Below are 27,145 nucleotides of genomic sequence, written 5' to 3' on the forward strand. Positions count from 1 at the left end.
GAATCCATCACCATGTCATGAAGTCAAACGAGACTGAAAATAGGTAAGTTCGCAAAGCTATTGTTTTTCGAACAGTTATCCTTCTGTCGATTGGAGCCTTTCGTATTGTGCAAAATCGCATGTGCAGCAAACAGCTACCATGCAAAAAGGCCCGATTTCACTAGAAGGTTTAAATCTAACCCACTGTAGGTTATTTTACCTAGGGTTAAAGATAACCCACTGTTTAAACCACCCCTCCAATGTGAATTGCTAAAAGATAACCCATGGTTAAGCCATGGTCTAAACCGGGTTTAACCATGGGTTAGATTTAAACCTCCTTTGTGAACACAGACCGGGGAGTTAATTTCTTACCTCAAGTAGTTCATCTATCAGCTCGTCTCTGTGCTTTACAACTTCTTTGAGCTGTGGGTTCAAAAAGAGACATTTCAATATCACATTACATGTACCTGCAGATCAATAAAAATCGCTGCTCAGGTAGCTTGGTAAAACGTATCGGCACGAAAAGAAGCTAGACTAGACTAGTAAATTCAATCAACATCCATTGTTACCCTTCACAATGACATACTCAGCCTTGCATCAATTACAATCAATCACCTTGCATGGTAATTATCTTATTAAAGCAGCTAATTTCATCTCGATAGATTATCACTTATTGCATTCATGATCATGAGTGGGTATTCATTAATTTTTATGTGATGCACTTACTTTGATATCCTTGGAGTCTATTTCTATCCTTGCATTTTCCAACTGTATTGTAAATAAAAGAGCAGGCAATAGATAAAGAGGAGGATAGAATATAATATACATGTAATATTTGTTAAAGATAAGCTTGAGTTCTGGTAATGATAGCAAATAAATTCTCACATAATCCAACAAAACTTACACTGAACGTTCAGAATTACAAATAATTGTCATGTGCCAAACGCTTGTAGTAAAAAAATGTATAGAAAGATAAGGAAATCAAGGTATAAGTAGGCCCGACACTATGTGCAAATGAGAGTTGTGGTTTTATTGAAGATGATTTCCAGCAAGCTATTGTGGGGTTGTTTTTATTTTACTGCAAGATAAATAATCCAGAATGAATTATAGCCATGTTCTCTCGACATACGATGCCCATACCAGAGCTCAAGATTAGCTTTAAGGAATGTTGAGGGTATTATTTGCAATCTCATGCCTTGATTCTTTCCTGGTCATCCCTCTCAATTCCATTAAGATTGGCCTTGCATCAAAATGTGTGCAATAAAACAACGCAAACAAGAGAACACATAGGAATGCGTAGTTGCGCAACACCCTAATCTTTTGTAAATGATGAACTGTGCTAAAAAGGCTAGCTGTATTGCATGCTCATACACGTATAAGAAACCACTAAGTACCCCACATGATAGCTTTTCAGCCGATATGACTCTGTATTATACCAGTACCCCCTTTTCCCATTATGTCACAATGCACTTTTGACAATCCTTATGCTGGTTTCAGCTCTCGTTTTCATCAATTGCATAGAGATAAGGATGTAATCCTATACAGTTTACATGTACATTTATTATACCAGGGTCAACTGTAATACAAATACAATACCTCAATTAAGGTAGAATACTTCCAACCATCATTATGCATAAATTGCAATAAAACATAACATGGTCCTGTATCATAAATGTTATCATTCATAAAAAGTTACAATTATTGATATAAACTACTGAAATTATGTTATCTCACTGGCTGCAATTAAATTTGAATAACATTGATGCAGTTATTACAAGTAATTAGACATAGTCGTATAACAGGTTGTACTACTTCAAGAATGATATCTAATTTTAATGAACACCACATTTAAACAAAACTTGATGTGAAAAGCATATCCTACCTCATCTTCAAGTGAAGCCACTGCCCTTCTCAATGAGAGTTTCTCTGTATCCTACAATTAAAGACAAAAGTTAATAAAATTATCAGCTTTATTTCTTTATAATAACAATACACGGCAACGGTGAGTGATTTACATGTAGCTCTGGAAGCTCCAAAATAGTTCTGATTAATAAACTGAAAAAGAACTCTGGTGATATATTAACAGAATATGTCAATATCACTGTGAGAAATTTGCACTTCTACCGCACAAAATCCTGTAACAACTCCCCCGACAAGAAATTTATTTTTTAAATGAATTATTTTGCACTATGACCACAATACCTTGTAACAGGTGAATTCAGTAACTAGGCAGTCTTGCATCAATTTGGAGCAATATGAGAATGGCTGATTGGCTTTGCATTACGTTGCCTGGGTGTATAGACGCAGGTGTTATTTGAAACGCTTTAATTCATCACGATGTGTGAACTCATCAAACTTTCATCTGCGAGACCTCGTCTTTCTTTTCATTCTTTTATTCGACTCGTTTGCCCATGTGATACGAGAGTAACGGAAGCTAGTCATCGTAACCATGGCGCTGAATAAACAGTCGTCTTAAAGTAGATCTACGCAATGTATTGACATGTGGGCTCCATGTAAAGGGAAACTTGTTAATCTGAAATTGCTTATCGGTACTCTAAATGAGCAGAAAGTTGATGTGAAGTTAATCATAAAAAAATGTACATATTAACACATTGAGGAGGTATTTGTTTTCTTTCGGCATTTTTTATTTTATTTGGGAAAAGAAAGCTTTGAAATAGAAGAAATATGTAGGAAGAAGTGGTTTATTATCTTGCTATATATACTAGACTGAGTGTATATATGCACAGCTAATTTACAAAATATTACAAATTCACATGAGTACCTGCAGATCACATTCAAACTACATGTATGGCCTTTCTGTATAAAGGACAATACCAAGTGTTTCAAAATGGCAATTTCAGACAACTTTGAAATTGGAAAAGAGAATATTATATAAATTTTAATAAAAATCTACAAATTTATAATATAATATTTAAGTTAATATGAGACCTACTCCTACAACAGCTGAGTTTCCTATCAACCGTTCATAAAGTGTATACCGGGATAATGACTCCAAGAAAGTCCTTCTACATGTACTTTACATATAAAAGTCAATATTTCATCATACTTGATGGCCGGTTCACAGGAAACTAAAATGTTTTGAAAGTAACTAGTATTTAATAGTTAATATATATTGTATCGTTGATTTGTAAACTTTTGAAGCAAAGTCCATAATATTCTTTATTCAAATTAGAAAATCTCTGGAAATGTCGTTCTATGACGCTTGGAATTGATCTAAAACAGGCTGGTTGTAAGCTCTGAGAATAGATCAAATGTATTTTATACAAAAATGAAATGGTGCAGTCCTTGGATATGATTTCATTTTTATTTATAGACCTCATCTCACAATAATAATAATAATAATAATAATAATAATTTAAAGTCCACTCCAAATTTTATTAAGTTAAACCGAAAATGGAAATTATTTTTGCCCAATTGATCGTGAGCCCGGCAGCCACTGAGCAGCGCCAGATCGACGTTGCTCTATCCCTTATTGTTGAACGCCAATACATGTATCTCTATCATGGAACTTAACAGGTTAGTTGTTACTATAGCAATTCAACTTTTAAACACAAAGTACACCCACCTCACTTTTCAATAGTCGCACAATTTTCCCTAATGACTGCTTTTCTGATTCCTAAAATTGGAAGAAGAAAAATAAAATTTGTTAATATTTCCTTATAAAAGAAAGGGGTACATACATGTACATACAAAATGTAGTGTAGCGTACATGTACATGTACCTGTATATCCATTGTGTAAATTTGATGAAGGCCCTTTATTTCATTTTCCACATTATAAACTATTGCCTACCGGTACATGTACATGTATTTGAGTGGTATTTCCTGTATTTTTTATTTATTATTATTTTTATTGAGGTTTTATTTCCACATTAACTGCATATGGAAATAATTTACAAAGTAACGCATATACATGTACATTGTACAAGGTTACAAAACATATGATAGATAGGTGGTATTAAAACAATAAAAAACAATGTTATGTGAGTAATTAAATACAAAGGATGCTAACTTAATCTACAGTAATGAGGAGGAAACCTTAGACGCATTATACTTGTGAATAAGGTTCTCTTTACATAATACATTTTTTATAAAACAAAAGGATATTAAGTATATGGAAAGGAGAAATGACATGTTAAAGAAGATTAAAGCATAGATGTCTTACCAGTTCAGCTACTTGATTCTGCCAACACAAAGAGTTGTTTTCAAGACATTTGATCTCGTCTCGTAGCTCTCTCATCTGATCTTTAAACACACTTTGTTTCTGTAGGAGGCTAGAATGTAAGAACAACATTTGTTTCTTGTCTTTAAGAAGCCAATGGTATTTAAAAATATTTTCAGACTACAATAAAATCTGCTTCAGTGTCTACCTTTATAGAAAGACCACCTGCATACAGGTATATGTGTGTTTCTTATCAACCCGGGGGGTGTTTCATAAAGAGTTTGTAAAGTTACGCATGACTTTACGAACGACTTGTATATGAAGTGCCAGAGAGGATGCCCAAAGTTTTTTCTGATATTTCCAATAGCCTCAATTAAATTATGGTAAAAAATATACTTTGCATTAAAAATGTTGTTATAATAAGAATGTTAATCTACATCTGCACAGTTCAACTTAGTAAATAATAATCAATAATGATTGAGCATCCCATTTGGCTTTCGTAAAGTCATGCATAACTTTACGAACAGCTTTATGAAACACCCCCCTGTCTGTACCATCTGCCTATAAAGGTCACTTTTTGTGCAGTCTTTCTATACAGTTACTGTTTCTAACATGGCCTGCAGAGAAATATCAAAACTGTTTTCAAGACAAGCAAAGTGTTGTTTTTACTTCTTTTTTTATACCTTCATGGTACCACTCAGTAAGGAAAGGATTTATTTTAGAGCTAAATTGAGCACATATCCCTCTTCAAATTGGCAACAATATATTTGCTTTTATTGCTACATTGTTAAAAAAAATGCCAGGTCTCTGAAAATGATTTATATATGGATATGACTTTCGTTAAAAAGTTGACACAATTGCAATTTTAATCCCCAAACAATGAACATATTGCAAAGCTAAGGATTTAAAAGCTTACTTTCCACTTTTATATTTCTGGCATCAAAAGCCATATAGTCATTAAAAAATATAATGTAGGTGCAGTTTGTGCAGAAATTTATGCCCTTTCTACTCATGCATCTGATATACTTTGTACGGGTCTGAATCAAACAATATTGAGCTAAACCACAAAATGTGAAATGATTGTTGTAAAAGGGATACCGGTAGTGACTTTTTTATCGTCATTCATCTTAAAAATTCATGAATTAACCCCTTTTTGAATTAAATACAAAACTGTTCTTTGTTCATTACACAAAATTGGGTTATTTGGATACCTTTCAAAATCCTACTTCAGAGCAATACAGCAAATAGAAATATAAAACAAAAAAATACGCACTCTCGCAAATCCTATCTTCAGAACAACAGATCTTGAATAAAAAAGAATATATATCATATGTTCCCTTTTAATATTCCAACAAACTAGCATGTACGTACTAGTACTTGTATTGTACCGGTAGATAAAGTAGCTATATACACATCACACCTGTATTCAGCTAGCGCAGCAAGATTTATTTATGAAACATATATATATGGCTTGCTCAACAAATCAAATTAACTACAGAGTATTGATGCAACTCCCAGAGTATTGATGCAACTCCCAAAGAATAGACAATTGAATTACACAGCTTCAACAATCCCAATTAAATCCCTGATGATCGGTCTCAATCAAATTAATCAAGTCAAGTTATTGAAGTGCTATTGAAAGTAGTCTGCAGGCATAGACTCTAATTTGACATTTATCCAACGTAACTTACACTGAATATTCAAGATTACAAATAAATGACAAGTGCCCAACAATTTTGGTAGAAAATGTATAGTGGCTGAGTAATGTGCATATCAAGATTAAGAAATAAAGCTACACCTGTACATGTAAGTAGGCCCTACTTAACACAGGTCACTATGTGCAAATGGGAATTGTAGTTTTTATTAGAGATGATGCCCAGTAAGTTTTTGTGAGTTTGTTTATATTTCACTGGTTCAAACAACAAATTTACTGCAGGATGAATAATCCAGGATGAATAATCCAGAATAAATCATAGCTATTTTCTCTCAAAATATGATTTCCACACCAGAGCTCAAGATTACATGTACCTTTAATAAACACAATGCCATAAATTCTTGAGCAAAGCCTACTCCTTCAAGAAGAGCTGTGAGCGATTTAGCTCACTAAAGCTCCACTAAAAAGAGCTCTGGTTAAAATATCAATTACTTCAATATCACTGAGAAAATTGCACCAAAACAATAAAGAGCTCCCGCAAAGCAAACAGAAAAGTATGTCTCACACTCGCTAGTCTATCAGTCTCGGACTGTGTCAAATATGTTGTTATATTAGGAGGAGCTATTAAGTAAAGAGCCTGCTTAGACAATATATTACACAGCACGACTGATTACTGAAACTGCCACTCAAAACGTGAAATGGGATCATATTTTGTTTTGATGTTTGGTGTAGTAATATTTTACATGTGTATTCATGCATCCGCTGTTATATCAGAAATATTAACAGGTGTATAAACTCAATACATGCATGTACATCAACCTACTGAAATTATATAAAGAAGTTCAATTGAAACCGCAACTTGAAATATGATTATATACATGTGGATGCTAAATAAAGGATGTGACTGTATATATCTTTTTGAAAATCTAAATTAACAAATCAACCTATTTGAAGTAGTTAAAGATAAACTTGAGTTCTGGTAAAATAAAATAAAATTAATTCTCACAGAATCAAACGAAACTTACACTGAATGTTCAAGATTACAAATAAATGACATGTGCCGAACAATTTTGGAAGAAAATGTATACTGGCTGAGTAATGAGCATAGAAAGACAAGGAAATCAAGGTAGTACTAGCCCCGACACCGTGTGTGTTGTCCCATATATAGCTTTCTGTGTACAGTGCTTGTTACTTTACCAAGATTCGGTCAAATTTATTATGATTTTGATGACTCCAGAACCTTGCAGTGCACACCAATACTTACATGCTACATGATCAACTGTTTCTGATCCTTTCCACACCTTTTCTTTCACAATGCAATCACATTACCAGTACTAAAGATTATCTTTAACTGCACATATTATTTGGGTTTAATCAGTGCTGCTTATTAGTAATGAAAGTACAGTAGGTGAATTCTTATGGATGATTTAGACAGTATTGTATTATTACAAAAAGTAATACTTGAAAGTGCAAAGAGATAATTGCCTGTTGTCCGCAATAAGGCCACAAGACCTGCATGAATGTATGGTCAATGGCACAATCCCCTTCTTCCGGGCAGCCAAAATATATTATTGTTCCTTGTGCGATAAATATAACTAGAATACTATTTGATTAAAAATGACTTAATACCTGCTGATAGTTTCCTTTGCTTCTTCTGCTTTATTGAGTAGCTCTGTCCGAGACTCTTCTGTTGTTTCCAGCCGTCTATGTAACGCTTCATTGGTCTCTGTTAGTTTCTGACGTTGACAACGCAGTTCTTCCAACTCTTCAAATATGTTTACCGATTGGTTTCTGTAACAATTGAATATATAAAGTCAAAAACTGTCGGCATTCAGTGTCTCTTATTCTGCCTTTATACAAATGAATTTATTACAAGGGTAGGATTGCCCTTTAAAATTTTTTTATATCTCTACCTATTGCTACAATGAATCACAAATCCACCCTGCTCTACATTTAGATTTGCAGTTTGCTCTAGAAATATCATGCAAACACGATCATGCATTAAGAGCCATTTCAAACTGGATATGGTTTGACTAATGCCTCAGTCACACCTTTGCGTATGATGCTGCGTATTGCTGCGCTGTTCCGGGTATATCAATACGCAGCCGTTCCCAGCGATACGTGGCAAACTTGAAGGTAGCAGTCACACTATTGCGTATCTAGCTCGTAGGTAGCTCGTATGCCTCTCGTACTAAGACTGCCTACGGTTGCCTATGACCACGCTATAGCTCGCTGTTGCTCATAGCAGTACGATTCAATACGCAGTTTGCTCGCCACGTTGCGTATGTAACTGGTTCTTTGCTCGTTTGCTGCTCGCTAGTCGCTCGCACCAGTACGTCTCGTTGCGTCTCACTGCGTGTTCGCTCGCTTTAGCTCGTCTGTTGTTCGTACTGCTGCGTGCCAGCTCGCTCTACAGCGTACCAGCTCGCTTGGGCTGCGACGGCGTATAAATAAAAGTCATTTTGCGGGCTTCTGACGAGTCTACATCTACAAGAAAAATCAATCAAATGAAAAAAAATGGCCCGGGAGCAGAGCTCTGCCTTGCAAAAGATTAAGCTTTTGGTTCAGCTGGAAGAAGCAGAGACGAATTATGTTTATTTATTAACGTTATGTAGCGCAGCGACGGTGGTTGGTGCTAGGTTGGTGCCAGGCAACTAATCGCAGTAAGAGAGAGCGAAAGCGAACGGCGTACGAGCTAGACTCGCAGCGTAGCGAGCGACAATTGCAATAGTTCTTGCTGCTGCGGGTGGTAGGCGAGCAACAGCGCAACAATACGCGCAATCATGCGAACGACAACGAGCTCTTGCGAGGTAAATCGTGCAGGGAACGCAGCTATAGGCAGTGACACGCGCTCCAAAGAAAAGAGGTGCGTATGGTTGCGTATACTTGCGCTAAGCCACTCGCTGTTGCTCGCATTCACTGGTTGCCACTCGTATCCGCTCGTAGGTGATAAGACCTTGCGTTTGCTTGCGATAGTTTAGAAAATTTTAAAACTAGTCTGCGTAATGAGTACGCAGTGAGCACGTTTCATTGCGCTTTATTGGGTATGACTGCCTATGTCTGCGTTCGGGCAATACGCAGCAATACGCAAGCCCAATACGCAAAGGTGTGACTGAGGCATAAGCACCGGGCCCAATGTTTGCACCAAACACATTGCCAGCTTTATGTACATGTACATGTAATCCCCCCCCCCCCCACACACAATACATGAAGGTCATTTTCATAATGTAGCCAAATTATGCACATCCTTTGTGAAGCACCTTAATAAAAATTCTTTCATTCACCTGTTACCAATAAATGTATGTCAATAGTCAGAATTCAAATTGCATACATTAGTTGTTGCTAGGAAAGGCAAACGTAATGGCTTGCCCTACCTAACAACATGTAATATTCTGACTATTGAAATGCAATTATTTTGTAACAGGTGAATGATATCATTTGTTTTGAGGCACTTGTACAGGTGTAAATTTGGTAACAGTGCCAAAATTGCCTAGATTGAAAGGCTTTTGAACAGAATAGTTGGCATCAGTGGAAATAGGAATAATGGAGAAATAAATTATAACAAATAAAAGGGTTTGTCAAGCTCATGGTATCTAATATTTGTATTCCAAGCATAAGAGGCTTCAATTTCACAACCCCCCCCCCAAAAAAAAAAAAAAAATAAATAAAAAATCAACAACAAAAATAGTCCACTATATAAATGCCAACTTCCTAATCGAAAACACATTCAAATCCCTCCACTTTCTGCCTTTCAACTTTTTCAAAAGAACGATTGGTGAGACATAATTTTAGTGCTTCAATCTGCCAGATGGCAAAAGATTTTCAAATTTGGGGGAATGCATAAACACATATCTTGTAAAATTGTCAGAGTCACAGTATACACCAAAGATTGAGTCATTTGTGAAGGGGTATATATCAACAATCAACCAAGGACATTTATATAGAATAGTAGTAATCAAATATACCATGCACTGAGAGGCTCAAGTTGAAATTATGGATCAAAGAATCCATAATGTCACTAGTGGCTTGAATAGTGCATGATATATTTCCTTTATATTTTTCAAACCAACCTTCATAAAAATAATAATAATAATAATTTCTGTCACCAAGGAATCCAACCTTCATAAAAATGATGTTTTCACTTACCATAAATGTCACTCTAATTTTTTAATCGAGAGCAGCGCAGATGACCGGGCCGATACTGATCACATTGATCTTGATCGATCGCATATCTATGACGTCATCTATGGTATAGTGCACTATACCATAGATGACGTCACATATAGCACATTTTTCTTATCGGTAGCATAATAGCAATGTTATGTTTGGTCACATGATGCTACGTTGACCAATCACTGAACAGGCTTTCATTGATCAAAAATATGAATACAAATACTCACATTTCATCCCCTCCATAAGCTTCCAAGCTTCCATAGCTGAATGTTGACAGGTTGGGATTTTGTTCTTGAGAAGAAATTTACAGAAAATTGTCAATTTTTTCAAAAATTTAAAACAAGCACAATACGAAGTTCAATGACCACTGAATAGAACTGTTATCATACAATACTTATATCCAACATTATAATTCAATGGGAATGAAATATGTGTATTTAAACTTATCCAAAATGATACTTGATATTTAGCCAACAATCTATCTAGTTTGAAGTATTATCCAATTCCAATTCAACTTCCAGACAAAATATACCACTAATTCTGGCACTATATCACATTCAAGCATACCTATGCAACAGGAACAAAATTAATAGCAATTTAAACACCCATTTAGGTTCATCATGACTATTAAAATTAGATTTCCAGGCCATTGCATCCTGATGAATGTCACATGCGAGTCAATTTCACAGTCCATTCAAACATCTTCCGATACAATAGAGCATTCTACTACACTTCACTTGACTGTATGGCAGGCAATTAAAGTTGGTATTTTGACCTTGCCATTTCATCACCTTTAAGAGGTATTACATCTACATCTCTTTGGACTTAGGAAGTACTACTTATGAAGTAGGAACGATAAATATAATATTGATCAGCTTCATATACATTAAGTATGCACATATTTACAAGAATACCACCATCCATATGGGTCACTCCATTGCAGCTCACCACACACACACACACACACACACACACACACATCCTGACCAGTATGTAAACTCATAAAATAGGTATATTATATAACTGATGGAAAAGTACATGTACATGCATGTTATAAAGGATGTTTTGAAAGTTGAAAGTTGCAATATTTTAATCTTCTTCTTTTTACCCCCAAAAATTCATAATTTCTTGGTACATATTTTAATTTATTGATTTTCTAAGTATACTATGTTTTCAAGATACATGTACATGTATATTGTAAAACAGCATCTGAGGAACTAATACTTCAACAAGCTCTGCTTCTAGTTGGTTCCTCTTTTCTTGACCTTTTACCAGTGAAAAAAATACACGGGGGCTCAGGGCGCATAGCCCCCGAAATGCCCAAAAGAGCCCCCTTAAATTCGCATAGAGTTCAATGCAAAACAAATTTTAGAATGTTATTTTCATGCAGGCAAGGTTGAAAAGTAGCCCCCCCAATTTTTTTTTTTTTTCCTGACTATAACTATTATATTTGTCGCTTCATTGTATATTTTGGGTAATATACTTATTCATTGTACTATGTTTTGCATGAGAAATAAAATGTCAATTGAATCAAGAACTTAGGTTAATTCTCTGATGGAAAATGAGAATTTGTTCCACGTTTTCAAAGCAGCTATTGTAAAACGTTATTTTCAGGAGAGGAGAGTCTGGATTTGGTACCAGTATTCAACTTAATTATAAAATAGAACATTAGTTTAAAGTTATAATGACAGAGCTGCCAACCTTGTGCAACCAAAAAAAGGAACCATGATGGCAAAAAAAAAGGAATTTCAAGCAACACACTTTGAATGCAGAAATTTCAATTCCTCATGCTATTATTTCCATATTAGGACCTACAGTTTATTTACACGTATTGTAGGTACCGGTAGTTGTTTTTTGTTTTTTTGTATTATCAGCGTTTCTTTATTTTTGAGAATATTTACACCTTTCACTTCTTTTTTTTCTTGCTTTTTCGCTTACTATTTTGAAATACGTACTCTTCAGTAAAAAAAAAAAAAAAGTATTACAAAAAATAACCCATATTTTATAAAGAATTAAAGTACTACCGTAATTTGGAGGGAAAAAAAGGAATAATTCCAGCAAAAGCGTAATGGTTGGCAGGTCTGCAATGAATAAAAAATCAAGAGAACTACAAATGTAGCTATTACAGGTCTCAAAGGCTACATTTATGTAAATGTATTGAGTTTCTGGCTTTACTTACCTTCATATGAAGACAGTGCCCTGCTGTACCAGACTGGCTTAATGCTGTCACTAGTACAGTCATGCCTAGAGAATTAATAGCATTCATAGAATATTCACATTAGGCCTGTCCTCATCAGCTCAAGATTGCCAAATAGCCCGCTATTTCTTATTTGGGAAATAATCCCAAAGTTACAAATCGCGTCTTCATCAGCTCGAGACTTGACCTCGAAACTTAAAACTCGAGCTCGAGAAATTAGCTTGAGATATTTTACTCAGCATTCATGCATAGTGCGAGTCTTCAGGCTGGTGAAGTCGCACCGGAAAAATAGCGGGATATTTGCAAACTAGCCCAAAATATCTGAGAAAAATACTTCCAATGACAAAACATAACAGTTTAAAGGAAAATGAAATCCAACAAACTATAGTTAATAGCCTTATCATATAATTTCGGCCAGTTACACATATATTGAAACTACCCCTACATGTACATGTATTTGATTACTGAGCAAGGAAAACTATCTCTCACAATTTTGCAGTTTCTTTGCTAGCCATTCTTCCATAGGTGCTTTCATTTTGATGATTAAAAATAGAAATGTCAGAGTAGTACAATGTACATATCAATTGACCTCTGATATCTTAGAATGGGTGATTTCTTTTAAGGAAACCTAACCCCAAGAAATCACTTTATTGCTTAACAAAAGAAACTGTTCAAAGTTTTAAAACAGCTGAACCACATAGTGTGTTACTTTAAGTTATGAGAGAACATCCATTCCTTTGAATGCATATTACAAAAAAAAGTCTAAGGGTCTATTAGGCCTTTAAAAAAATAGGTTGTATTGCTCTTTAGGTGCTAATACATGGGTCGGTCGGTCAGAAAAAAATAATAACTTTTTTTTCTCCCTCTTTGGGCTGACATTTCTCAGTTTTTAATATATTTTTCAGTTGTAAATGCTTAATTTTTTTTTTCTCTAGGTCGGTCGCAAAGGGCAATACAACATTTTTTTTTAAAGGCCTTATTAGGAAACCACTGTCATGCATTTTACAGGTGAGCATCCTGCATTGAAACTAAAATACATTTCAGTGGGTATCTCACAAGTTGTACTACTCTGACATCGCTATTGTAATCAAAATGGCTAATCCCATAGGAGAATGGCTGGCAAGGAAACTCCACAATTTGGAGAGATTGTTTTCCTTGCTAAGAAATCAAATAGGAGTTATTTCAAGATATTTTTAACTGGCTCATAAATTCTAATAAGGCAATAGGCTACAGTTTCTTGGATTTCATTTTTGTTCAAGTATACGTTTTATCATGTTCAACTCGCACACCTTTACAATCTTTTTCAAGCTCTACCCTGTTTTGGCTATTTACTACAGGTAAACAGGAAATATGCATTGGGTTTTAAACAAGAAAAAAAAACATTTGTTGATCAATCGTAGGAAGCTTAGCATAATGTACTAGCACTTTAACGTTGAACGGTGAATACAAACTTGGTATGTTACATATATATCTCGGGGTAAATAAAGTCAAAATAAGGTAGTCTAGATAATAGTCCCATGTACTAGAAAATAAGCTTCTATCACAATGTCATGAAACTATAATTTTCAAAAATAATGCATTTTGCGTTCTGGACGGATCTTTTTGATTAGTTAAAAAACGGAAAGGGGGATTCTTATGAAAATGACCTTTTAATAATCATAATCATAATAATAAAGAATCAATTCCATCAGAAATGTTTTCAGCAAAATGAGCTTTTAATCATAATCATAATAATAAAGAATAAAGTCACCTTTGATTCTCATGATCTGCTTTCTGTGGACTTGGTGTTACACCATCATACTCCTCTTTAGGATATGTGTAGGCTGCCATACCATTGGATGCTACACACATCTACAGGGGTGCAGCCTGGAGGTAATAATCATAATAATAATAATAATAACAATAAAACTAATGATAATAAAGATTAATTGTTTTTGTATAGCGCATACATACATGCATGAAGTACTGGTAAGCATAATTGCATGCCTCTATGCACTTTACAGAACCGAATATAGAAGGAGTGGAAATGGTGCACTGGGTTCATAATTGTGAGATTTTACAAAGTGCTATTTGCAATAAATATTTGCAATAAATTGTTGTATGTTTTTATAGTATTCTGGCAAGTTATTCCATAAAACAGTGGCTGCATAATTATGTAGTTTGTAGGACATAAAATAAAGACTTACTGCTAGAGCGCAGAGTTCTTACTATTTATACTGCATACTATGATTGGAGCAAACTGATGGAAACATTGATAAGAATAATAATCAAAGTACTTTAAACTGGATACGGGACTGGATGGGAAGCCAACGTAAATTCTTATGAAAGATGTTGATTCATGTTTCTGGAAAAACATAAATTACAGAAATTCAAACCATAGAGAGATATCATTCATAGGTGTGGTTTAAATACTTGACTATTCAAGATATGAATGTTGTGGGTCTGATCCCCAGCTTAAAGATAAGCTTGAGTTCTGGTAACGATAGAAAATAAATTCTCACAGAATCCAACAAAACTTACTGTTACACGTACTGAATGTTCAAGATTAGGAATAAATGATATGTGCCACACAATTTGGGTAGGAATGGTAAAGTGGCTGAGTAATGAGCATAGAAAAATAAGGAAATCCGGATAAGTAGGCCCGACACCTGTGTCTATTACACAGGTCACTATACAGTATATGTGCAAATGGGATTTCTGGTATTTATTGTAGATGATGCCCAGTAAGTTTTTGTGTGTTTGATTTTAATTCACTGGTTAAAATAAACTACTTCAGGATAAACATTCCAGAACAAATCATAGCAATTTTTTCTGAAAATATGATTCCCTTACCAGAGCTCAAGATTAGCTTTCATACATCACAAGTAGTACATTTCCTTCTTTTAAGAATTTGTTTTGCATTATCTGTTGAAATTAGAATCTATTAAATTCAAAGCAGTATTAATATATAGTATTTTTAAAGCGCCAACTCCACATGACTAATGTGTTCGAGGCGCATGGAGAAGAAAAACTATAAGTACACAAAAAATACACACAAAAATGAACGACGACAATGTGAAAGTTATAAAGCTTAAAACTAGCTAACAAGAACCAAAACAGAGTTGCTCAGTCTAACAATAGCAATTTACACTCACACAAATTACTTGCCTTGGAAGCACCGACCACAGATCATCAAATTATCCCATACCCAAACAATTAATGCTAAACTGCATATGGTCACAGGCTAATGGTGCCAGAGCAAAACAATGAATAAATATCAAAGGTTATGGGACTATTTAATTAGGTTGCCAAAGCTTATACTATGATGGATGGGAACTCCCTGGTATTGTACATTGGGCATTGATGAGAAATGTGTCAGCTGTGAATACGCACAGAAGTAGATCATACGCAGCTCAGTAAATTACACAGTGTTGCTATAATCAACAATAAGCCTGCTACAGCTGTATATTTTATACACTGAACAAGATTGCCAGGTACTCATGATATGCAAGGTCATACGTTGAAGGGAATTGATGAAAATTATGAATGTTTTGTTATAAAAACAGGTACTGTACGTCAAATGAATAAAACCATCAAATTTTTCATGATTGAAATTCAGATAATGAGTTTATTTTGGAAACAAGGGCAGGTAAAATACATCATGCATTCTTTTTAATCTATTTCACGGATGGCCTAAAATAACATTTTTTAATTAAACACACTGGTGAATGAGCAGTAGTCTCAACAAAAAACATAATCTGTATTCCATGAATTATGGTACTTTTTCCCCCTATGTTCTAATTGTTATTGTCTCTCGTTGTCTCTGTCTCTCTCCCCCTCCCTCTCTCTTTCTATCTTCTCATCTCTCTTTCTCTTTCCCTCTTTCCCTTGCTCTCTCGTTCTTTCACTCAATCTACCTCTGATGATTTGTTTTATGATAAGGAGCTGGTGATTTGACTTTTTAAAAATCCCTTATAATTTCTGATATTTAAAATACTAAGTGTGATTGTTATTAGAGTTATTTACACGTTTGTATTCTCGTTATTAAGAGTTATTTACATATTTGTATTCTTGTTATTTTAATTTGTATTATGTTTTTTAACAGACTTGCTGAAAAACAGCCTTATGGCAAATAGCAGGTGTTTTTAACCGTGGTTAAATAAATAAAACAAACAAGCATATACATGTAAACAGGGAATAATTTTCCTGGTATCGCATCGCAATTTGCTATGCATTTTTGCATGACTGCTATACAAAATATCTTTTGTGTAGCAGTTTTCTTCCATAGAAATGTACAGAATTTCATTTGAAATATTTATCCATCGGCTGAAATTGCTAATCAAAAAATTTGAGGAAAATTATTCCCTGGTAAATAAGGGAAGTTAAGAATATTTTCAGCAAAAACAAGTGCATTAGCTGCCACTAGGCATGTACATTTATTTATTACCAAATCTAGTAATCAAATGTGTGGAATATGTACTGTGTCTATCATCAAGAGGAAATAGAAACTGAACATTGTCTTGTGAAGTTGAGTTAAAAAGGAAATTAATTCTGTCCCTTTGTTACATGTACATGCATATTGCATAATGAAGTGTAGTAGATAACATAGTGTTTTTTCTTTCTTTCTTTCTAAAATCAAGACAACAACATTGCAGACCTATATGTACATGTGTACAGTACATGTATACTGTAGAATTAGGGAAAAACCTAGAAGACCTGTTAAAAATGAATTATTCAATGTTTGTCTGTTGATCAGCTACATGTACATGTACATATTGGACCCTTTCAATGCATAAAGATTAAAGAAAACAATTACATTCAGAATTATTTATGAACTGCCACCACTAATTTAACACACCAATGAATTTTTACATTGCCTCTGAATACTTTCCATTGGTGCAGTAACAAGAACAATGGAACAGAACACTAGACGATGAACCGGGGCAGAATGTGTGTCAAAAGTTCACATCCTTTTCCAGATGCTCTGTAAGCACTCATGCTCCAAGACTGAGACATGAACAAACTACATCCCTGGATGAGCTCAGTAAGCTTTGTGTTGCCATGGCACCTGAGCCAACCAATGCTACAGTCCATTATACCACATACTATGTTCATAATACTTCAGCAAACATTCTGTTGAGAGTTCTATTGAGATGTGGATGGCAGGTGGCTTCTATGAGGACCCACACAGGGATAGATCTAAACACTGTATCGTGTATGTATGTATGAAAGAAGACACCCTTGGCAGGGGGGATTTTTCCCTCCCCAGTATATTATTAGAATACTGCTAGAATGATGTGAATAAAACAGAATGATATTAGGGTTAGTCAACAAACACATGTATAGTTTTGGGAGACAACCACCCCCTTCTCTCTTCCATTTTTCTAATGAAATCTACTGTATCAACAGAACCCCACCCCCCCCCCTCCCCCTCCCCCCCCCTCCCCCATTCTCTCTCTTTTTGTGCTGTCTCTCTGTCCGTAGATCTGTCTGCCTGTCTGTCTGTCTCTCCCTCATTTTCTTTTCTCTGATTATGTCTCCCTGTCTGTCTTTCTTCTCTTTCTTTCTTAATTAACTTTCTTTATTTCTTTCTCTCTCTCTCTCTCTCTCTCTCTCTCTCTCTCTTCTCTCTCTCTCTCTCTCTCTCTCTCTCTCTCTCTCTCTCCTTTTCTGTTCTGTCTCCTCGTCTATCAGTGCGCCTCTCTCTCTCTCTCTCAAATGAACATATTTCTGATAGACACATACCTCCTCAGTTCGTTGCGTTAAAAACAAATTCCAGATTACTACTCAATCAAAATGACAAGAGAATTGATGAATAACCATATCAAGGACATTTCAACAAGTGACAAACTGGCACCAGAATAGCTGTCCTTTTCAAGTACACACTTGAAGCTCAAGCTCATCAATCCCCCCCCCCCCCCCTCTCTCTCTCTCTCTCTCTCTCTCTCTCTCCTCTCTCTTACTCTTTCTCTCTCTCTCCACAAAACTCCCTGCATTATCTTGATGCGTCCAGTTCCATTACATCTTCCTTCCATCCCCCTTCATTTGTTATGAACTATTTCTTATCACGTTTATATGTGTATTCAACTCATTCTCTTGCTTGATTGTCTATTCATTATTGATTATTTTTTCGGTCTCTTTTTCTCACTTCATCTCTCTCCCTCTCTATATCTCTCTCCTCATCTCTCTCTTCATCTCTCTCTCTCTCTCCCTCACGCTTTTCTCCCAATTTTTGCCTTTCTGTCCCCCCCCCCCCCTCCTCCCAACTACCAATTGCTCTCTATAGATCTCTCTCTCTCTCTCTCTCTTTCTCTCTCTCTCTCTCTTTCTCTCTCTCTATTTCAGGTTCTCTCACAGGACTCCTTCCCAGTGAACTATGAACCCCAAACCATTCCCAGCAAGCAAGATGCTAGACCGACATAGCAGCAACTACTCTATGCAGCCTAAACTCTGACTTTTCTCCCAACAAATAAATGCATTAGTTCATCAGCAGGATTTGGGGTGTAGGCATCCATTTTTACACAACATACAGTCATATTTAACTGGATTATTGATCTGCATGAATTATGTGTACTTTAGATCCTTATGCACAGTCATCACAGAGCAATCAATCAAACACAATACTGCGAGCTGGGTAAATAGATGAGACAGGTGCAAATAACGAGCATACAGAATTCAGGTACTTGAGACAAGGAATAATTCTTGTTCATAATCCACTTCTTTGACAGTCAAAAAAACAAAATAACATGCCGGCTCAGAGGTCGGCGAAGGCTTTGAGATTTTTTAGTGTAGTTGTGTTTTGTTTTTTAAAGACCAAAACTATTAATGACCTATACAGTGTACTTGGTATTTGACTATTTAGTATTTATAATATACCGTTTGGCACTTTTTGTTATTAAATACAGGGCTCAACACGGTCCAACACCCGGGACACATGGGCACCTAAAGGCTTAGTTCAGACCCCAACATTTTGATTTTTTTTAGATAGAGTGTGCCTTCAGACTTCAAAAATCTGTATCTGTACACCCCTCCAAAAAGAAGGCAGTGTGGATCCCTGAGTAGGAACTACAAATGTTGGTGCCACGACAAACTGAAATTTGAACAAGTTCAAGTACAGGACAACAAATTATCTATCTATTTCAAGTCAGTTTTTATATCATTTTATACAAAAATCTTTTCAATGGAGTTCTTTACATTTTTATTCAGATTTTCAAAAATCACATCAATGCTTGTTTACATTCAAAGGTACAAAATGGGAAATTTGTATACAAAAAGTTGGTTTCAAAACTTTTTTTTTTTAAGTCCGATATTCTAAACTGGAAGCATAATATTAGTAGATTATACAGTATATCTAGTAGACCTAAATCATCTACAAGTACTGTATGACTATGACTTTATGAGCAGAAATGTTTGTTCTTTCAAATATAAATTCATATTTTTTAGGGATCTGTAATTTGAATTGTAATTCATTGATTGAAACCATAAATGTGGGCAATCGTTATGAAAGGGCTAAAGTTTTGTTTAAAGAGTTTCAATCTAGAGTAGATAGTAAAACACTATGCACAATGGGTACCTCACATTTAATTAGTAGATAATTGATTAGACCATTTATTTTGACAACTCTAGACTGTACAAAGAAATATATTGAAGTCTGTAAGATCAAATTGGGAAAAAATGATCTATCATTAACTGTTACATCTAGTAGTAGAGTAGTCTAACGTTAGTCATCAACAAGTTTTACTATATTAACATGCTCAAAGTCAACGACTGTCCGCACAACACTGGTGTGCTCAGTCTTGTCTCAAAATGTACAACCAAAATAGACTACAACATTAATATTACTTTTACTTTAATAAGGAGAAGCCAAAAGATTTTTTTTTCAATGAGAGGAAGAAAACATAGTTTAGTAGGCTCTAATCTACCATTACCATGATTTTGAAGTCATGACAACCACCCCTGAAAATTGCAATGGCCAAGGCAATGGCAATGCAATGATTGATTTATGATGGCAACATGATCGATTCAAGACACCAAAATTCATTAAACTTTCAAGCAACATTTAACATTGTTAGCAGTGCCAAATGTTTAGATCTACATGATAATGCGCGCTAAGTCTAAGACTAGAAAGAGTAAGACCCAGTCCGACTTCTTTTAAATTTAATCCAGGCTCCCCATTCCATCACCAGGCGAAGCTCCATGCCAACACCGCTGCCTGTGCTGCCCGGACCCCGGGCGCTGATACATCGTAGCTTCCGTACACTCCGATCCCACTGGTTCTGCTGCTCTGGAGGTTGACAAACTAACACTAAACAAACAGCGTAAACTGAGGTTTGGCACGTGTATTATGCTCAATTTATGTCAATATGAGACATACACAAAACAAAAAACATGAAGAAGACATTTTTAATTCATCAAAACAGATTTCATATCCTTACCAATGCAAATTCAGATACCAAACAGAATCAGAACGGGTGGCATCCATCCAGCACAAAATAGTCCGATATCATATTGCGATCGTGTGTTGCAAATCGAAACTACTAGTGCAGAGTAGTGCAGTGCAGTATCTCCAAATTAAATTTCGAGCCAAATTTACACATGTTCGTCGCGTCGCGCTCGTCACACTCAAGATAAGATAATTATTACTCTTAAGGCCTACTGCACTACCGTGCTACTTGCACCCTCTATACAACAATCAATGCCTAATCGGTGACCATTGGTCCCCCACGATCCTCTTTTTCTTATGTTAACTGAGAGCTGAGTTGATGAGATAACCACCTGTCCAGTGACCTTGTAGGGCGGTCTAATCCCTCCTGTAAACTATAGATAAGCTTTACAAAAATTGATGTCTTGGAAGGAGGGCAGGGGGCGGGGGGGGGGGGGGGGGGGGGGACTCAATGGGGCACTTGCCTCTCCAGGCGCGGATCCAGGATTTCTTAAGGGGGGGCCCAAATTTGAAGTCATTTGAAATTAAGTGTGCTGAAAAAGGGTGGCGTCGGAGCACTAATTTTGTTTTGCTCCCGAGAAATTTAAAAATCGCGCCGGCCGATAATTCGCTCAGTTGGGTGGGGGTAGGGGGGGGGGGGGGGGGGGGGGGGGGGGGTAATGTGAGCACTAATTTTTTTTTTTCAGTTGGCCCTCGAATTTGAAAAATCGTACCCCGGCCCACCCCCTTGAGGGCCAGGGGGGTCCATCTGCAAAAAAAGGGTAAAATTAACGTTTTTCCCAGGCACCCCCCCCCCCCCCCCCCCGTATCCGCCACATGTGCCTCCCATCCATATGGCAATAATATGGTTACAAGCACTTTGCACTCATACTTCCTTTTCAATTATTTCCACAACTTACTGCAAATTAATTTACAAAGACTGATTTTACGAGCATGGACAAAACAAAAAATCTGGAGAATTCAGTTTTGAATAAGAAACAAAAAATACGGGCGCAAGTGCCCCCCCCCCCCTTGTGGAAATAAGGGGGAAAGAGGGGTATGAGATAGAGCGACCCCGGAGAGCGACATGCAGATGAAAATTGGTAAAAGAGAAGGAGCTTATTTTTTTTAAAGAATCGCTACCGTGTTGTGACCAAGGCTGATCCAGGGGGCCGGTGGGGGGGGGGGGGGGGGGGGGGTTAAGGAGTACTATTTTTTTTTTGGCCGATAATTCGCTAAGTGGGGGAAGCCGAGGTATATAGTGTGCACTTATTTTGTTTTGGCCCTCGAAAATTTGAAGAACTGCAAATTAATTTACAAAGACTGATTTTACGAGCATGGACAAAACAAAAAATCTGGAGAATTCAGTTTTGAATAAGAAACAAAACATACGGGTGCAAGTGCCCCCCCCCTCCTCCTTGAGCACCATGCAGGGGAGGGGGCCCGTCTCCAAATAAAGGTAAAATTAACGTGTTTATCTGTTTTTCTTTTTTTTCAGGGGAGGGTTAGGGTTTTTCCGACTCTCCAACGTATTTGGGCGGAGGACTCCTTTTCCCAGGGCCTTTGAACATTTTTTCCCCTTGAATCATCGATTTGCGATTTTTTTTTGTTGTTTTGTTAATAACTCATTTCCTTAGCTCTCTATTAGCTCTCGTAAACATGAATGGACTTTGTGCATGGATCTTCTGACAGGTCTTCTTTATTTATTGAAGTAAATATATAGCTCTTCAAAGAGTTTCCACTTTTGAATGCCGGTTAGAGCACTTCATTTCATTTCATTTCATTTTTATTTTTTCATTTCCAACAAAATACAATACATAATAACGAATACAATGTAAAATGTATACAAAACATAGTTACATTGGTAATAAACAAATCTTGATAATAATTTATACATTTAAGGAAGACAAAAAATGAATTTTAAAATTTAACTGCATTTATATTTTGAGGAAATGGAGAGGTCCACTGAAAAGCAAAGCTTGTCAATTGTGGAGCCCTCAGATAATAATGAGTGTGAAAAAAATATGGAATACATAATCAATGAAAGAATAGTGGCCAACAGAGAACATTTATTAAAACACGTAATGACTGTAAACAAGAAGACGTAACAAATTACATGACGAAGAAAGAACAGAAAAAAGAAGAAGGAAAAAAAAGGGGGGAAAAGGGGTAAAATGCGGGCTGCGTTTGGAGGGAAGGAGAGGAGAGAAAAGGAAAGTAAGTTGTAGAGATCGAGCACGAAATAGGGAGCGCACAAAATCCTTGAGATATAGCTGAAACAAAAAGAGCAAGAACATGATGGCAAGTAGTTTTATGTTTTGAGATGGGCTGAAGAAAAGAGGGAAAGAAAACAAAATTGGGAAGGAGATGTTCTATCACAATAAATTTCTAAATTAAAACTTCATGCAGAGTCAACATTTCGTTGTTCCTATTTTTCTCAAAATGCCCCAGAGTTCAGGATTGCCGCCTTTGCTGACATTCCTTAGCGTTTTTTTTTAAATTTTGTTTACAAAGAATTACATGATTTCCATGTCCAGTCGCTATCACTCAATAATACGCAAGTGTGTCTCTGACTAAGTACTGCTCAACAGATTGCTTAACCCTAACAACACAGAGACAACTTCCCCAAATGCCTCCCTTGATTTTTTTTTTTTGAGTTATGACATATTAAATTCTCTGTTTATTTTTTATTTTTTTTACTAAAGCTAAAAACATTTAAGAATTGATCCTTGAACTCTCAACAGAGTAGATTTAGAACTTTTAACAGAGTAATATAATTATTTTTTGCATAAAAATGAATCAAATTTCAAGATTTCTGTTTAGCCTACTCCAACCAACATGTTGAATAACTAAAGATGTATGTCTTTTTGGTCTTTTCTTCCTATAGATTAAAACAATCATTGTCATATAATGAAGAGAATTAGGGAATTGACAGAATAAATGAAATTACGTTTCCTGTGCTTGGGAAATGAAAACGTCAAAAGGAGACATCCCTCACTTTCTTAATTTCTAAGACTTATTTTTACGGATTCATTTTAAAGTCTAGCGTTTCAAACCGGGGACACAATTTTTGGATTTATAACGATACTATCATAATTTTTAAGACTCAGAATTTTAAATCCCTAAAAAAATTCTTAAAATTCAAGTCTCATGGATTTAAATTTTAAATTCAATATTTACTTTTTGATGCGCACGCATGCATGACGTCATCTACCAACAATCTGATTGGCGAGAAGTTTTTAGTCCTCAACTATAGTATTTGCAGAAGTCAATTCTGTAACTTTATTTGAACGTATATTAATTTAAACTTGTTATTTTAAAGATTTAAAATGTTTGTCTTCTGAAGGATTTAAAACTTACCTCCCTAAAATTAAGAAAGCATAATATTTGATAACGGCTGCATATAGTAAAATGGACAGGTTGGCTTATGAGGAAGGTATATATTGGAGGGGAAATACAAACAAATATAATTATTAGCCGATTATAATTTTTTTTTTAAACATAAAGGTTACGTCATGTAATCATCAATAATTATTTTTTTCCAAGGCCAAAGAAATAGATACATGGACCTTTTAAAATCATTGTTGAAATAGACCGAATAGGCATAATACGAAATAAATGATTTTTTCATGTCATTACAAATTCATAACTTTCTTCTTTTTTTGATTGGTCATTGTCTGATTATTCTGCTTTTATTGAAAGTAAGTGGACTTGCCCTTTTTAATTCTTAGGAAGCCGAGGCATACTACAGTGCGTCCCAGAAAAAACGAAACCGAGAACTATCGATGTTTTATCATAACTTAATCACAATTATAATTAATAAATGACACATATTTGGAAAGCTTAGATCCTCCTCTTTCATTTGATGCAACTCTAATTATGATGCATACTTCACACATGAGTGATTAAAAGCAATTTGAAGAGAGGAAACCAAAAAGTCATTTGGCGGGCGGTATCTGAATTTTTGGTTTCCTCTCTTAAAATTGCTTTTAATCACTCATGCGCAAAATATCCATCATATGAGTTGCATCAAATGAAAGAGGGGGGGGGGTCTAAGCTTTCCAAATATGTGTCAATTATTAATTATAATTGTGATTGAAGTTATGACAAAACAGTAGTTCTCGGTTTCGTTTTTCTGGGACGCACTGTATATCCCTCTTCCTCCTGTCTGTATATTTGTGTCTTTCCGTCTGTCCCCTCTCTTTGTCTCTCTGAATGGCTCTATCCACCCCCTTGCCCCTACTCCTCCTCTCTCATCCCCTTCTCCTTCTCTCTCCCTCTCTCTTCCCCCTCTCTCTTAAAACAAAAATCTATTTACGGCTTTCTTTACATTGTTCTCTATGCCTCAAGTTGTGTGCAGTAAATCGAATGAGGGCGCTATGCTATTGGATACTTACTCTCTGTTCTAAACATAGAGATATATATTAAGTATATATCTCTATGGTTCTAAACCATCGCAGGCATGTCAGACCATTTCTTGGCCTTTTTTTTGGGGGGGGGGGGGGATTCATCGCTTAACAACAACCTAATTTCATGTCTTTTCCGAGTCATTGTTTGATTTTTATTCGCCAAGCTTCCAACATACAACAATATAGAAGAATAACAGATAAAACAGGATAACCCACGAAAGCTCGAGAGCTTATTTCCAGTGAGGTCCCGACAGACATTACACAATTGATAAAATATTTACAGGCCGATAAGAAACAAAATTTCAGACGAGAATTTGTTTTTTTTACACTCAACTGATTCTTCTAAAGATGAAAATGAAATTGCGCTAGCTCTTGATTATTGTGTGTCACTTTTAATTCAAATAACTTTTAAGAACTACTTTTGGAACAAAACAAATGCTTTCTGTTTTTTCTCAAGTGTAAAGAAAGCTTATTATCAGTCATCCCATCGAAAAACCTAGATAGCTAAGCTGCTCACTGAGCTTTTCCTCAAGACATGTTGGATTAGGATTTGAAAAGAGTAGTACGCTGCCATCTCATTTGTGCGTACAATGATAGTTTAAAGGCTTTTACATTATCATTGATATAACTTGTAAATAGAATTTGGCCTGCTTCCCTGAGGAACACGTAACGCATGTTATCGGCATTAGTTTGGAACGAATATCATGAGTGGCCACTACTAGGTGTCGATTAGACAAGTAGGATCTGAACCACTCTAAAACTAAAGCCCACTATAGTTCTAACTTCTTCAATAAGACGCAATGATTAACTGTATCAAAAGCTTTTTGCAGATCAAGGAGCACCATATCAACAAAGCGCCCTTTGGAAGTTTCTCTCCTCAAATAATCAGTCAAATGAATTAGACATGTTTCAGTCGAATAGTCATGTCGAAACCCAGATTGAATTTCATAAATTATTTCATTTTCTCTGAAGTATTTTTTTATTTGAACACCGAGACCGATTTTCTAGAATCTTTGATGCTACGCTTAAAACACTAATAGGTCTAGTTTCTAACATCAGTGTTATCTTTCTTTTTATAAAGTGGAATCACTTTTGCTATTTTCATATCCTCTGGAAGAGTACTCGTCAAGATATAGCTTCATCAAGTAACCTAAAGTCTCATGCGGTACTTCGCACGTGCCCCCCAAATTTCCAAGACTGGTTGAAATTTTTTAGACCCCTCCCCAGGACGTCCATCGATTACATGTATGTGCCCCCCCCAAAAAAAAAACACATAAAATTCTGGCGACGCGGCCCAGCCCCCTGGGACTACCCCCGTGGACAATTACCCCCGGAGGATGTTAACCACCTAAAAATTACCCACTACGACAATAATTTTCCGGGGGTATTTTTCCAGCGGGTACAAATAATTGTCCTGATACGTATTTAGAGGAATGAACGTCCACTTTTGGAGGAGTCATTGAGGATCACTTGGAGCGGAAATCCAAAAAAAGTGGAATCCATTATTATTTTTTAATTTGATATATTTACCAACTAGTTTAGAGTGTATTCCGATTTGTCACACGTAGCAGATAACTCTAACGTTAGTAATTCCTAATGTGACTCCTTAAAATTCATAGCTGCTATATAAGACTACGGTGCTATAAAAAAAAAGAAGCTCAGAACGGAGTCATGACTAGTTCAAATTTTCGACCATTCATTATCATCATGAACTAAAGTTAGATGTATATTATTTTTCAACTTCACACTCAAAATATTCACTGAAATGAAATGTTAATAAACCCGGCCCAATACGATTATGATAAAAACGAACACAGAAACGGACAAAAGGAAGCACAATGATATATAAAAAAAAAAGTATGTTTAGAAACCTGAACGAAACAAAGGCAAACGAATCAAAACATAAAGATGGCTCTAATAGAGAGAGAGAGAGAGAGAGAGAGAGAGAGAGAGAGAGAGAGAGAGGGGGGGGGGGGGGGGGGGGGGGGGGTGAACGTACGTGAAGTATTTAGTCAGGGCAGATATACTAAGTCAGGGCAGATATTCGTCCCTATTTTCACGAAGTGACGGTATAGTGAGGAAAATCGTAACGCAAAGTGAATGCAATTTTTTTTCACTATACCGTCACTTCGTGAAATAGCAAAACAAAAC

At 35.9% G+C, this 27,145-nt stretch overlaps 1 protein-coding gene across 1 annotated transcript in view; it reads right to left on the reverse strand.

The window, feature by feature from the left end:
• Positions 1-20,678, reverse strand: part of LOC115924949 — an 81,763-nt gene extending 61,085 nt beyond the window's left edge. The window contains exons 1-10 of the mRNA XM_030987950.1: positions 20,599-20,678; positions 13,935-14,050; positions 12,167-12,231; positions 10,215-10,278; positions 7,444-7,605; positions 4,164-4,272; positions 3,566-3,616; positions 1,862-1,912; positions 706-747; positions 352-402 (exon numbers count right to left, since the gene is read on the reverse strand). Coding sequence (XP_030843810.1) covers positions 352-402; positions 706-747; positions 1,862-1,912; positions 3,566-3,616; positions 4,164-4,272; positions 7,444-7,605; positions 10,215-10,278; positions 12,167-12,231; positions 13,935-14,035 — 696 coding nt within the window. The 5' untranslated portion in view covers positions 14,036-14,050; positions 20,599-20,678. The remainder of the gene's footprint in view (positions 1-351; positions 403-705; positions 748-1,861; positions 1,913-3,565; positions 3,617-4,163; positions 4,273-7,443; positions 7,606-10,214; positions 10,279-12,166; positions 12,232-13,934; positions 14,051-20,598) is intronic.
• Between the last annotated feature and the right edge of the window lie 6,467 nt (positions 20,679-27,145).

Source organism: Strongylocentrotus purpuratus, unplaced genomic scaffold (assembly GCF_000002235.5).
Source record: "Strongylocentrotus purpuratus isolate Spur 01 unplaced genomic scaffold, Spur_5.0 spur5_scaffold_17, whole genome shotgun sequence".
Taxonomy (NCBI): Eukaryota; Metazoa; Echinodermata; class Echinoidea; order Camarodonta; family Strongylocentrotidae; genus Strongylocentrotus; species Strongylocentrotus purpuratus.